General features: G+C 38.2%; 1 protein-coding gene across 1 annotated transcript in view; it reads left to right on the top strand.

The window, feature by feature from the left end:
* The window catches only part of LOC126412833 (aldehyde dehydrogenase, mitochondrial), a 106,549-nt gene that overhangs the window by 62,820 nt on the left and 27,682 nt on the right, over positions 1-16,047 (top strand). Inside the window, exon 5 of the mRNA XM_050082678.1 lies at positions 7,274-7,458. Within this exon, the coding sequence (XP_049938635.1) occupies positions 7,274-7,458 (185 nt within the window). The remainder of the gene's footprint in view (positions 1-7,273; positions 7,459-16,047) is intronic.

The following is a 16,047-nucleotide window of genomic DNA, read 5'->3' as shown; positions in this document are numbered from 1 at the left end:
CATCCTCATACAGCACAGACACAATGGATGTGTTTGCCACAGCATGTGCAGAATGCCAGCAAATTGTGCTCTGTACTTCTAGACCCTCAACTCTCATCAGTTGACACAGAAACCCACTGTGATAGAAACTTACATACCTGTGAAAGAACCATATCTGACTGGTTGTCCATAGGCTTCAGAACCACAGCTATAATGATAATCAAAGGAATTAAGTGATCTCAGCTAGTAAACCCAGTAAGAACACAGCGAAGAGCAGAGAACGAAGTTAACATGTCAGCTGTCCTGTGACTCCATGCTGTCCTCTGTCAAAACACACAAATATATCCATCTTCAGGTCTTCATCGAAAATCTGACTATTATTAACAGTACAAGGTGTGGCAGCTCTGAGAATGCTTGCTTGGTGTTCTTAAAATGCCCTGTTAGTGTGGGCAATATTACATCAGACAAATAGTATGCAATGTGAAAAAATGCAGTAAAGGACATGTCAGGCCGTACACTACCCCAAAAAGTCTGGTAGGGCTTAATATATTTTGGAAATGGTTACAGGTTCAAATTTATATACAGCCCCTTTACTGTTTATTGCTCAAACAGTTCTTTGGGATAGTGTAATAAAAGTAAGGATTAATATGTTTGTTTGCATGTTCATCCTCTGCAGCACTGCTAAAACTAATTATCATTGGTTTCTCTTTCTTAAGCTTACTAAAATTAATTAAAGAGAATTTTACACCAGACACATTTTGTTTTCATTTACAAAGCATCTTCTGTGGTTATTGTGTAAATATGGGTACATATGTTCTTACATTTTGGTTGTTATAGATTCAAGCAGTATTCATTAGCATGTAATTTACTTACCATGTTTCTGCCTATTCTTGACATATTTAGCAAATCACTGTATTTTCCTTCTTTGTTAGTGGAGACAGAGGTAGAAAGAAATTTCATTGTACATAAACACTTAGCATGTTTTTGGCTTTTTGCACATTCTCTGAAACTGCACTGGTGTTCCTTGCACTTCACCTCACTTTTGGAAACAGAACTGCAGTTACATGTATCAACACTAATCACAGTATTAGTGTTTATGTTTGTTCACTTGTTTTTCATGAAAGTTGTGGGTGTTGTCAACCTGTGACTTTTTTAATAATGTATAATAATTTGTGTGTGTGTGTGTGTGTGTGTGTGTGTGTGTGTGTGTGTGTGTGTGTGTGTGTGTGTGTGTGTGTGTGTGTGTGTTATGTCCCACCATGGATGTGAGTGGAAAGGGGGAGAGGGGGGGTGGAGAAAAGAGGGATGACAGTTGTGATTTAAATTTTGGGAGGATAGCAGTCATAGGAAAGAGACTGGGAGAAGACGGCAGAATGTATGGGCCCTCACTAGGTGTTGGTCATATGTATTTGTATATTAAGTGCTCAATTAATTGAGTGTGTGGTTGGTCTGATCATTTATAAGTTGTTTCTTTTGTCTTGGTTTCCTGAATGTGGTAATTTCCCTCTAAGGTGAGGCGTTGTTTTTTTATCCCCTTATGATTTCCACATCTGTGTTTCTAGTGGTAATTTTAGATTTGTATTGGTGTAAGTGTTTTGCAAAAGTTAATTGATTTGTCGTATATTTCTATGTTCGTTGTACACTGCCAGAAAAAATTAATATACTGTTTTAGAGGTTTCCAGTTCACTCAAGATTTATTGTTGCAATAGTATGTATGGAGTACATGAAATGATTACATTTACATATCAATAGCACAAGTGGTTTTAAAGTACTAGGTATGGACCCATACTCAAATACCTATTTTAGTACATAATGTAGTGACCACTGTAGTGTTGGCAGAAGAGCCAACACTGTGTTTCTAGAGGAGGCCGAAATGCACGCGTTTAATTACACGCTGACTCGCGTGAGGTCTGGAACAGGACAATATCTTGAGAATTGCAAGTAAAGTACGTAAATGATGTAATACTTAACTTTAATCCACAATTGTACAACATCTCTCGTTACGGTACATGCTTCATAATATTATCAACTGCTATGGCGCCTTGCTAGGTCGTAGCAAATGACTTAGCTGAAGGCTATGCTAACTATCGTCTCGGCAAATGAGAGCGTATCGGTCAGTGTAGCTTCGCTAGCAAAGTCGGCTGTACAACTGGGGCGAGTGCCAGTACGTCTCTCTAGACCTGCCGTGTGGTGGCGCTCGGTCTGCTATCACTGACAGTGGCGACACGCGGGTCCGACGTATACTAATGGACCGCGGCCGATTTAAAGGCTACCACCTAGCAAGTGCGGTGTTTGGCGGTGACACCACATCCACGGGTGGCAATACGGATGCGGACTCTCATCCAGTCAGTTATACAGATAGCAAATACTGCCCTGAGACTTGTTAGTCTACTCCTGCTCGACCTGTTCACATAGTTCTGTAAGTGTTGTTGGTTGACAAGTTGCACAAGTCACTTCTTGTCCCATTGTATCCCACACATGCTCAATTTGAGACATGTCTGGAGATCTTGCTGGCCACAGAATTTGCCATGTCTCACAGAGCATATTGAGTTTCATGAGCAGTGTGTGAGTGAGGATTATCCTGTTGGAACATAACATCATTTTCCTTTTGGAAGAAGGCAAAATAACAGGTCTAACATCATTCTGCTTGTACAGAGTGCTGGTTAGTGTCTTCTCCAGAATCACCAAAGGTGAAACAGAGTTGTAGCTTACCACACCCCACGCCAGAAGGCCTGGGATGGGGCTAGTGTGTTTCGGATGAATGCACTTTGACAGACAGTGCTCAGCAAGTATATGTCGAACGTGCAAACAACTATCACTTGTGTGCTAGCAGAATCTGCTTTCATCGCTGAAGACCATGGTGTGCCATGCCATCCTCAAAGTGATCCTGTGATGGTACCAGTCGAGCCGTGCATATCGATGCTGTTGCAGGTGTAGGAGATGGGCTAGAGTTGTTGGTGCCCAAAGTCCCACTACTGGAACTGTTTCACAACAGTTCATGTTGACACATATGGGCTCACAAGTCCTCTTATCTGTGCCATGGTACCTGTATGATCGGTTGCTGCTGCCTCTGCCCTTACAGTAAGGTGATTGTGTCGGGAATCTGTGCTGCGTGGATGTCCAGAACTTTATACACAGGTGTGAGAATGTTCACATGATCACTGATATCAGCATTGTTGAACAACTGATGCAGCACATCCGACTTGTGGTAGTTCTCCATAAAGACCAGCCCACTGCTTGGAAGGCCACAATTTGACTCCTTTCAAATGTGCTCATGTGGCTGTAAGAAGCAAGAGTGTATGTTAGTGGCATGTTTGCCACTTGCTTTGCGTATTTGCGCCACACTGAGCCTTTTGGCTGTGAGCATTCCCTGTTACAGGGTAGACACAGATGGCTCTGTGGTAGCTGTGCCACTACACTGTCTGTTAGCAGACAATGTGGAAGTCATATCAGTAAATTTACTATCCCATAGGCAGCACATGCCATAATCCGATCAAAATTTATATTGTATTTCCAGGTGTGTGTGTGTGTGTGTATATGTGTGTGTGTGTGTGTGTGTGTGTGTGTGTGTGTATATGTGTGTGTGTGTTCGTGTACCTCTATTCTGTTCTTGATGTTATTGTGTTCAGCTCTGTTACTATGTTTCCTATGTATCCTTTGTTTGTTATTTGTACTGTGTCTAATGGCACCATGTTTAGTCAGTGGAGCATCTATTTAAGTGCTGCCTGCTTTGAAAGTTTGGGTGCTGTGATGTCTGGTGTAAAATGCCTCTTGTTGTTAGTTTTTTGTTTAAGTCAGATGCGGTTGTTTGTTCTGAATCTTCATGCTAATGTGTAAGAAATTTAATTGCCTATTATGCTCTTTTTCTGATGTAAAATGTATCTTCTCATGAACAAAATTTGTCAATATAGAACTGGTGAATTTTGCTGCTTGATCCATCTACTGGCACAGGATGTCATCCATGTATCTAATCCAGTACAAGATGTTGTACATATTTGGCACCATTGTGTTAAAGATGACCTGTGCTACATGGTTCATAAACATCATTGCTATGGTTTCAGATACTGGGATCCCATTGTAATCCTTCACTTTGTACATAAAATTCATTATTGAAATGGAACTAGGTCTATTCTGTTTATTATCTCTAGCGGCTCAATTGTTTCTTTGACGTATTCATGTGGAAGTGTACTGTGTGTCTTAAGATCTTGGTCTGTAAAGTTCACTGTTTTGGTTTGTTTTGATAGATGTTCTCTACATCAAATGACTGGAGGTTAACTGTGTCTCGAACTTGTGTGTGTTTTATGTACTGAGTCAATTGTGTGGTGTTTCTTATAGCTCTGTCCTCCTATAATTTGTAGTTACCCGATAAGATTTTAAACATGTATGTTACAAGGGGGTATGTGGTATTGCGTTATATTGTATTGTTTTATTTTCTTGAGTTTCCTTTCATCATGTTGTTTTTAGACCAATAGTTGTCTCACTTGTTTCATTTGTTTGCTTTTATGAGTGTGCATTTTTGCTTCAACTATGATTTTCTATTTACTTTTTGTTTGTTTGTGTAGTGATATTGTGTTTCAGAACTTTCCAAGCAGTTTATTTATTTCGTATGAAACACAATGTTGACGAGGTCTACCAGTCTTGGATGGAAGTGGTTTTTTGTTAGACTGGATGTAATTTGTGCCCGTATTAGGTGTTTATTTAGCTTGTAAATTTGAAATCTTTAAATCTTCAGTGGTTTTTTTTCCCCCATTTCTTCTGTCACTGAATATGTAAGATTTTCAACCTCGCTAACAAGTTAGGAGAAAACAAAGTGTTGTTCAGAACTGTCATAAGATTAAGATGTGCTTTACATGTCTCCCCATCTAGGGCTTGCTTTCTGGCATGGAGACAGGTTTCATTGTATAGTGAAATTTTCTGACCTATTTTAGTTTTTTTGTGCACTGGTGCGACTGTTTTTTGACTTGTACATTAATTTGTTTTGGTACAATATAATTTGCTAAGCAAATTTGGTTAAACTTCATATTTTGAACAGCTTTACAGAGTTTGAGATGTATTTGCAAACCTCATATAGAGGCCACTTAATAAAAAATTAACTACATACATATGCCCATTCACAAGTGACCCACATTCACCCCTACGATCTCTTTGCAGTTTCTTCCTATAATCACTGTCCTCCCAAAATCTGAACCACAGATCTCCCTATGGTCCCCCCCCCCTCTCCCTCTGCCCCCCCCCCCCCCACCAAAAAAACAAACGCTGTAATACTGTGCTTAATTTGAACACATGTAACTAGAGTGAGGTGAAGTGCACATAATGCCAATGCAGTGTAAGAGAAAGTCCAAAAAGACAAACTGCCAAGTGTGTATGTACAACAAAGCTTCTTTCCAGCTCAACCTCTGCCATCAGAGAAGGAAAAAGCAGGGGTTTGCTGAATATGTTAACAAGAGTCAGAAACACCATAAGTAAAGTGCATGCAAAAAATACTGTTCTAATCTATAACAACCAAAGTGTACAAACATATGTGTCTGTATTTACAGAATGACCACAGAAAATGCTTTGTTAATAAAAGCGATGTCTGGTATAAAATTCTCTTCAATTGCAGTAAGCTTGAGATTGTAATCTGCAGCTAAGTATGATGTGGGATCCATCAATGGCAATGTTTAAGCTGGTGCATAATTGTGAGGAGCAATGTATACCTGTTTATGGTGATACCATGGGAACCAGTGCTGTCAGTCTGCCAGCTTGATTGCTAGCAGGTGAACATAAATCATTCTCAGGTGACAAAGGCCAAGGATTACTTGAATGAAAGCTCGAGACATTTTAACAACTTGGAGCAACTGAAAGCCTGAGTGTGTTTCAATGAATATTATTGCTGTAAGACTATGACTTTTTCCTAAATAATTTTGGAGAGGCTATGTTGATTTATTGATACCAGAAAATTGTTAAATTGTTACAAATAGAGGTAAGTGCAATTGATTTGGAATATCAGATAGAGTTAGATAATGAAGTACTGCTCATCTTTCCTATTGTATGACAAATTTGTCACTCACTTTGTTCCTATCCTAAACACCTTTTTCTTCATCTCTTCTGATGACTTCACCTTGACACATACCATATTCCTCCAGTTTCTTTCCTTTGTGATATGTTGCTGTGTCACATACATCCTTTTCCTCCCATCTTGCATCCCCTCCATAATTAATTTTTTTCCCATTTAATCCAGCAAATTATAATGCCCATTTACTATACTTCTGTGTAGTATTTCTATTGAAAACAAAATTTTATGAGCAGTGGAATACGAAAATCACAGAACACTTTGAAAAAATAACTAGAGAGGAGGGAGTGAGAAAGGATTGTAATCTGTTCCTGATATTATTCCATCTGTACATTTAGAGAGCTGTGAAGGTAACCAATCAGACAATGCTTAGGAAATAACACATTAAAACTAGTCAGAGTTCTGCTGCTTGAGCAGCAAAATAAATAACAGTGGATGATGTAGTGTGTGTATAAAATGCAAACTGGGAATGGCAAGAAGAGAATCTCTTTAAAAGAGGAATTTAACATCCGATACCAATTTAAGTACTAGGAACCCTTTTCTGAACGCATGTCTCTGCATTGTAGCTAACTGTGGATGCTAAGTAGTTCAAGCACGAAGAGAACAGAAGCTATTGAAATGATGTGAAGATTGTGAATATATCGATTAACAAATGAGTGACACTTAATCAAATTGAGGTAAAAGGAATTCACAGCACAACTTGTCTAGAAGAAGTGATAGACTGATAGGACTTGTCCCAAAAAATCAGCTAGAATCAAGTGTAAGTGTGTGTGTGTGTGTGTGTGTGTGTGTGTGTGTGTGTGTGTGTGTGTGTGTGTGGGGGGGGGGGGGGGTGGTATGTAAGTTTTGCAGAGATTAATAGGCTTGTAGTGGTAGACTAGCATGATGAGCTGCAGGAAACCAATCTTCAGTCTGAAGACAAAACAAAAACGACAAAAAACAGCAAATGGCTTGGAAATTGTGAGATGCTACAAGTAACAGTGTAAAGTTAGGAAGTTGTTGAAGTATTCACAACATGGTGCAGTAACTATTAAATATTTGGCTGCTTTATAATTACTACATATGAGCCATATTGAGACCAGTTTCAGTAAAAGTTTCTTAACACAGTGAATGTTATCTCATACTTTCATCATTCAATTTCCCACTAGTTAAAACTATCAAATGATGGTGGGAAAATGTTAATTTTTCTTCATTTGTGGTATTGTACTGACAAAATGTTTTTGGTGTGGACTTAATTTTCAGGTAACACTTTGGTGCTGAAACCAGCTGAACAGACACCTCTAACTGCACTATATGTAGCACAGCTAGTAAAGGAAGCAGGTTTTCCACCAGGTGTTGTCAATGTTGTACCTGGTGATGGAAAAACTGGCTCATTCATTGCAGAACACATGGATGTGGACAAAGTGGCCTTCACGGGTTCTACTGAGGTAATTTTGTTTGTTTATTCACCCAGCATTAATCTTCAAATGATACATCATAATGCAGTGAAAATAAATAGTTCAAAGAATAAAGTTCAAAATATCGCGCTCTCTCTCTCTCTCTCTCTCTCTCTCTCTCTCTCACACACACACACACACACACACACACACACACACACACACAAAGATAAGCACGCTTTAAAGAGGATTGGCCATGACTTTGTTTCTGAAAAAAGCCTGTAGAATTGGTTGCAGTAATTACTGTTGCCACTAAAGTTGATGCTTTAGCATTTTATTAGTGTTAGTGACTTTTAACATTTCATCATTCTGCATTTAACCTGTTGTTCCTTCCTTGCGTTTACTGTTATATGTAACTCTCATTTGTTTCAAATTATTCTGCACACATTGACAAAGTGCTCTTTAAGGTAGCAGTTTGCCATTCCACATACATCTAGCTCCATTTCAGATCTATTCATCTATTAAATACACATTTTCCTCATGCACTTCCTTGTGTGGAAAATGCAACGTATATTTGTTGAATTCTTGAGTTCAGGCACTGTTACAAAATGTTAAAATTTATTAACTTTCGTGGACACTAATGCATGTCCCTCATTAAAGATGTTTAATACATGCACAATTAAGAGCAGAATACACTGCCTGACAAAAAGTATGAGTCATCCAGAAGATGTGCCTGATCAACAATGTAACTTTGTACGTCTATGCACTGATTCAAGTGATCAGAGTTGCAATTCTCTATGGCAAGTAGTACGGCTACTAGAATGCATTGGTGGTGTTCCTGTATAGTATTGTTACTAAGTGTGTGGAGTATATAAGGGGCGTTAACAATGTTAGATGTTAAGTAATCACTGTGAAGGACACAAATATGGTGCATACTCATGTGAGACAACATTATCAGCACATGACAGCATTTTGATGTGGTCTCAGTGTGAGACGCCATTCGACCAGGTCGTCGAATTGTGAAACATCCAGATTTGTCAAGCATTCTGATGTCTCAGTGACTGAGTGTGAGACTACGTGGGAACACAAGGGCAGGCACACTAAGTGGAAAGTTTCCAGTCAACCAAGACTGACCATCACAAAGGATGATTGACATGGTGCACCAAGAACATCATGCCGCCTTCACATCTGCACCTGTCATCTGAGAAAAAGTAAGACACTCCGCAACGTTCTGGATTGTCTTGCACTACTGATGAGAAACTAGCTGCAGCTGGACTATAGAATTACTGTCTGCTGCATATGCTGCTATTAACACCACAGCACAGGTGGATGTATTTGGAGTGGTGCCTTGACTGGGAAGCATGGATTGCTGAATGGCATCACGTTACGTTAAGCAATGTATGGCAAGCATGGCAGTGATCTGGGAAGATGTCCCATTGTTACAATGTTTTGGAGAGGCATACCAGGGAGTGTCAAGCTTTGGGGAACCATTAAATATGACTTCAATTAATGGCTAGTCTTCTTCGTTCCCATCTCCCCATCCACTCCTTTTCCATCTCACTACTGGACTGGGCTCCCTTCCCAGTAGGGGCAGACAAGAAAGCACGTTTCTGTAACAGATCAGTTTTTGAGGAGTCACAGTTTTCATAATAACAACTTCACAGAATCCACCTAAAATTTCAGCTGTAACTATGTCAACTAGCAACTGATGGTAGCATTTGACATTCAGTGCCATGTGCCATCTGTTGACTGGTGTTTGCACTTCATCCTGGGAAACTTGGGTTTTACCTTATGGATGTGTAACCTACTTACGATAGAAAAAATAAACAAAGATACTAATTCACTCTGACAAAAATTTTATGCTTGTTGTTTCACTTGGCAGCAGCTCTGATATGTTTGGTGAATGTGAATGATAAATAAAGGTTGTGCTAATAGGCAGGCCTATAGCAGAGCCTGATGTGTGTATTCATGCCACATTTACACACACGTAATGCATATTTTGTCATAAAAACTAAAACTGCAAGGTAATTTCAGAAAACGTCAAATGGAGAAGACTCGGAGTATTGTGATGAGTGTTACTCACGCATTTTATACATAAACTATTAAGGGGAGTTGGTATGCCCTATCCCGACAATGTTAAATTTAGTGACTTGGCTTCCCTGTATTTCAGGAACCACTGTAGCCATTGACATGAAACTTATGCGGGACATAGAACTATATGTTCTGAGTCTACTGAACAGTAATCGCATTTCAGCCACTGCTTTCGGAAATACTTTTTTAATTACTCAGTTTTTTGTAATGTTATCCTAGATAATTTTAATTATACATAACATTATGTTCTTCTTTTAGTTCAATAGACTCAGAATATGTATGTTATTACTCCCTGAAAATTTGAATACTCTACTCGTAGTGGTTTCTGAGATTTATGGAAAAATGCAACAGAAAATGTAAATTTTCAGGAACAGCTTCTAAAGTTTCAAAAGACTTTACTCGCTTAATTTTTTTATTTTTAGTCACTCAGAAGCACCCTGCACCATGCTGTGTATCATCCTCATGATCTTTTTCAAATTCTTTTCTTCTTTCTGAAGTCCTTAGTGAGCAACTGTGCTGCATACTCTGCTTTATCAATGTGAACCTTGTCCATCCATTCAAGTTCTCTGATGCAGTTTGCTCTAGGGTTAATTCCCATATGCTGTAGCACTTTCACCCTACCAGTGTTGCCATCATTAAAAGCAATGACGGCATCACTGACCGCCCCCCCTCCCCCTCCTCCCATTTTAGTGTTTTCATTCCAACAAAAACATTTTTTGGTAAGAGTCTGTATAAAATTGTTGAATGACTCATTGGGATTTTGAATCTGACCATGCAGATATGTCTTCAGTAATTCAGGATTTGCCAGTTCTCTGTAAATAGGTTTTATGATATCCATGACTGCTGCTGGGATGGAATGTTTATGGCTGTATGAACTGTTTGAGTACTGGGCATTGCGGTAATTGCACCATGAATCAGGTCCAGGAGGGCAAAGGTGGTGTACTGGTTTTTCATCAGTTGACAGTCTGTGGAAGAAGGTAGCCCATACTGCCTGCTTCATTTTCAACAAATCCTCAGTATTATTTCTAATCGCCATCCCATAATACAGCTGTAGTTCATCAATCATCTTGTCTGTCAGCCTGCCTCTTATGGTTTCATCATCAGAAAGTTTCTTGTTTCTCAAACTTCATTTCAACTTCCTCAACCTAGTGCCCATCTTCTTCTGGACATGACCATCACATTCCAGTTTTGTGATAATCTTCTCACCATAAGGCTGAGTGGATACTACTGTTATATGCTTTTGAGTCTCCATCACCTAAGAACTTAGTGTATCACACTCCCCTTTCTTTCACAGATCGACTAAAAATTTCAATAGCTGCACAGGCCTCCATACCACCACTTGTTCCTTCATAATTTCTGTCACAGATATGATCCTTCTTCATTCCCTGATTTACACTTGTAACAATGTTTGGTTAAAATCTGGAAATCTATTACCTTTCCAGTACGCACAGTGGTCACTGTAGCATCAGAATTCTTCTGCCAATGCCTTCTTTTATTTCAATAGCGTTGTTAGCAGCACATTCATTGACTCACATGCAACAGATTCCATAGCAGCTCCAATAAATCCTGCATCCTAGTCGATTTTACAAGGTGGGTGTGGCATATTCATCACGCCACACATTGTTTCTGCTTCAGTGTGTCCTTTGCCAATAGCTCTCAATCCATAAAACCACCTAACATTTACTTCAAAATAATTATCTTTACACTTAATAGACATTCCAAAATGAATGAGTATATTTGCAACTGGCACAATTAATAAGTTTCCTGGCTAGGCCATTTGATACCTCACTGTCTTTATGTAAACTAACTGGCCCTCCAAATATTTTACAACACACACATTCATCTAACACCCTTGTTAGGATGTGTAAATGTATGAGAATATAACCTAACCTACATTTACATCACTTTTTTTTTTTTTTTTTTATCGAGAAAACTGTGTATCACAACATTTTATTTTAATCTTTGAAGCACTAATGGGAGTTTCCTTAGGTACTGACAAGTTTGCCTGTCTTTCATTGTCTGTAACTTCATACGCCACATGTTGAACACAGTGTTTTCCTTCATTCAAAAATCTATTACCATGAAGCCCACGTTTCTTAAAAACATTTAGTTTTGGCATCATACTTTACTTTTTGAGAGCGCTAGCAATCTATTTGTCACTTTTCCTGGGAAAAACATTAGCACTTTAACGTACAACGCATGTTCATACTATGAAATGATAGGATACTGTTTTTGACAGTGCTACCAATATAAACACATAATTTAACATTTATGACACAGTAATCCACAGCATTCTATTAAAAAAAATTACTGATTTTATTGGATCTTGAAGTAATGCACGTAAAAATTTCAACATTTTCAACTGGTGCAGATTGTGAGTAAAAAGGAGGGATCCACTATGTAACTTTTAACAACTGTTTATTCACAAAACTGATTTTTTCATTACTACAACAGACAGGTAAATTTTTATGTGTATTTTCATTTATTGCACTTACACTATTCCTTATGTCAGCTTTTAACTGGAAGATCCATACTGTCCCCATTTATCACCTTGAACCTTAAAACATGCAACCCCCCAACCCAACCTAGACCTTGTGCTGCACTACCGATCATTCTGAACCAAGATATAATCTATTGCAGTCTAGTCAATATTCATACATGGAAGAAAATTTTGGGGTATGGCACAGTTTAGATTAGATTAATACTTGTTCCATAGATCATGAATATGACACTTCATAATGATGTGGAACGCGTCAGATTAATAAAAGGTGTCTGTACAAGATACTGCATTACACAAAATATTACATGACACTTAATATTTTTATTTATTTATTTATTTATTTTTGCGGGGATTGGGGAAATTAGCCACTTACTATATCCAAAAATTCATCTTATGAGTAGGAGTTGCCATTAAGAAATTCTTTTAATTTCCTTTTAAATTCTATATGGCTATTTGTCAGACTTCTGATGCTATTAGGTAAGTGACGAAAGACTTTCATGGCGGCATAATTTACCCCCTTCTGAGCTAAAGTTAGATTTAACCTTGAGTAGTGAAGATCCTTTCTCCTAGTGTTACAGCCATGTACACTGCTATTACTTTTGAATTCGTTTGGATTGTTAATAACAAAATTTCATAAGTGAATATATATATTGTGAGACTACACTGAGGATCTCTAGGTCTTTAAATAAGTGTCTGCAGGATGACCTTGGATGAGCTCTAGCAATTATTCTGGTTACATGCTTTTGTGCAATGAACACTCTTTTAATCAATGATGAATTACCCCAGAATATGATGCCATACGAAAGCAGAGAATGAAAATAGGTGTAGTAAGCTAATTTACTGATATGTATATTGCCAAAATTTGCAATGACCCTAATGGCATAAGTAGCTGAACTCAAAACGTTTCAGCAGATCTTCAGTGTGTTTTTTCCAGTTCAATCCCTCATCAGTGCATACACCTAGAAATTTTGAATATTCTACCTTAGCTACCGATTTCTGACCGAAGTCTATATTTATTAATGGTGAAATTCTGTTTACTGTGTGGAACTGTATGTACTGTGTTTTGTCAAAGTTTAATGAGAGCCCATTTTCAGAGAACCACTTAATGATTTTCTGAAAAATGTCGTTTACAATTTCACCATTTAATTCTTGTCTGTTGGGTGTAATAGCTATACTTCATCGGCAAAAAGTACCAGCTTTGCATCTTCGTGAATATAGAATGGCAAGTCATTAATATATGTTAAGAACAGCAGAGGACCCAAGGCCAAACCTTGTGGCACCCCGTTCTTTGATTGTTTCCCAGTTTGAGAAATCACCAGTTTTTTGCATATTATGTGAACTGCTTATTTCAACTTTTTGCACTCTTCCAGTTAGGTATGATTTAAACCATTTGAGCGCTGTCCCATTCATACCACAGTACTTGAGCTTATCTAGAAGTATTCCATGATTTACACAATCAAAAGCCTTTGAGAGATCACAAAAAATCCCAACAGGTGACTTCCGGTTACTCAGAGCATTTAATATTTCGTTAGTGAAAGTATATATAGCATTTTCCGTTGAAAAACCTTTCTTGAAACCAAACTGACATTTTGTTAAAACTTTATTTTTACAAAGGTTTGAAGCTGCTCTACAATACAATTATTTTTCAAGAATTTTGGATAAGGCAGTCAGAAGAGAGATTGGGTGGTAGTTGTTGACATCAAATGTATCCCCTTTTTTATGCAGTGGTTTAACGATGGCATACTTCAGTCTATCTTGGAAAACACCCTGCTTCAGAGAGCTACTACATATGTGGCTAAGAATCCCACTTATCTCTTTAAACAAGAGGAGAATGGAATTTTCATTAATCACTCACAGTGCATTTCACATACATTTACCATCCCTTTCAAATTGCATAACAACTTCTGTGGCACACCGTTCAGGTATTCATTTTGCACTCTTATGTAATAAGTTGTGGCTCTTGTAAGCTGGGTGTTCAAAAGCTGTCTTGAATCTTCACGATTATCTCCCCTAGATATCAATGGGACATACAACAGCCATTAATCAGAATGCAAACTGTGCCCAGAAAATCAAGACTATTACTAGTAATGTAATTCAGTGTACATCTGCCAACATTTCCAGTAATGAAAGCAGGTGAGTGGGCCAAGTTTTAAACTTGGCAACAAATGATCTCACGTATGTTCATTTACAGACTTAGAGATTAACCTTTCTTTCTCCAGTTCTGCTGTCAATGATATTCTGGATTATTGCTATAGCAAATGACTAAAAACACCGTTCCAATTCCTGTGAACATATCAAATCAGTTAGAATTCATATTCGAAACACATACTGTATTGTGTGGCAACTTATTATTCTCAGCATCACACTATTTATATTTTCAGACTTTTTCTATTAACATTTAATTAAAGCCAAAGGAAGAAATAGTGTACACTGTACTTACTACTGACTGTTTTGTTGAGATCAAATTTTCTCTGTGCATAAGCACAACTTTCGTATATCTGGTAACAACTGAGGTGTTGCAAATATCAACACAATCTGATGTAACTTTTCTGCCAGTTGAAGTACTGAAAATGCTAACCTTAGGTCTTGACACGGAATTACTTGCCTTAACAGATGAAAACAAGTAATTTGGTTGGTTGTGTTGAGACATTTTCAACTAGCCAGAAACACCAATTAGCAGATATTAGATATACTCAACTTCGAGTGCTTCTTAGATCTTCCATGCAACTAATCTACACTGATAAATCACAGAAATAGCATGTTGTTGTTGTTGTTGTTGTTGTTGTTGTGGTCTTCAGTCCTGAGACTGGTTTGATGCAGCTCTCCATGCTACTCTATCCTGTGCAAGCTTTTTCATCTCCCAGTACCTACTGCAACCTACATCCTTCTGAATCTGCTTAGTGTATTCATCTCTTGGTCTCCCTCTACGATTTTTACCCTCCACGCTCCCCTCCATTACTAAATTGGTGATCCCTTGATGCCTCAGAACATGTCCTACCAACCGATCCCTTCTTCTGGTCAAGTTGTGCCACAAACTTCTCTTCTCCCCAATCCTATTCAATACTTCCTCATTAGTTATGTGATCTACCCATCTAATCTTCAGCATTCTTCTGTAGCACCACATTTCGAAAGCTTCTATTCTCTTCTTGTCCAAACTATTTATCGTCCATGTTTCACTTCCATACATGGCTACACTCCATACGAATACTTTCAGAAATGACTTCCTGACACTTAAATCAATACTGGATGTTAACAAATTTCTCTTCTTCAGAAACGTTTTCCTTGCCATTGCCAGCCTACATTTTATATCCTCTCTACTTCGACCATCATCAGTTATTTTGCTCCCCAAATAGCGAAACTCCTTTACTACTTTAAGTGCCTCATTTCCTAATCTAATTCCCTCAGCATCACCCGACTTAATTCGACTACATTCCATTATCCTTGTTTTGCTTTTGTTGATGTTCATCTTATATCCTCCTTTCAAGACACTGTCCATTCCATTCAACTGCTCTTCCAAGTCCTTTGCTGTCTCTGACAGAATTACAATGTCATCGGCGAACCTCAAAGTTTTTATTTCTACTCCATGAATTTTAATACCTACTCCGAATTTTTCTTTTGTTTCCTTTACTGCTTGCTCAATATACAGATTGAACAACATCGGGGAGAGGCTACAACCCTGTCTTACTCCCTTCCCAACCACTGCTTCCCTTTCATGTCCCTCGACTCTTATAACTGCCATCTGGTTTCTGTACAAATTGTAAATAGCCTTTCGCTCCCTGAATTTTACCCCTGCCACCTTTAGAATTTGAAAGAGAGTATTCCAGTCAACATTGTCAAAAGCTTTCTCTAAGTCTACAAATGCTAGAAACGTAGGTTTGCCTTTCCTTAATCTTTCTTCTAAGATAAGTCGTAAGGTCAGTATTGCCTCACGTGTTCCAGTGTTTCTATGGAATCCAAACTGATCTTCCCCGAGGTTGGCTTTTACTAGTTTTTCCATTCGTCTGTAAAGAATTCGTGTTAGTATTTTGCAGCTGTGACTTATTAAGCTG

This window comes from Schistocerca serialis, chromosome 7 (assembly GCF_023864345.2).
Source record: "Schistocerca serialis cubense isolate TAMUIC-IGC-003099 chromosome 7, iqSchSeri2.2, whole genome shotgun sequence".
In the NCBI taxonomy this organism is placed as follows: Eukaryota; Metazoa; Arthropoda; class Insecta; order Orthoptera; family Acrididae; genus Schistocerca; species Schistocerca serialis.
The sequence above is the reverse complement of the archived record's forward strand: the minus strand, read 5'-3'. Positions and strand labels throughout refer to the sequence as shown.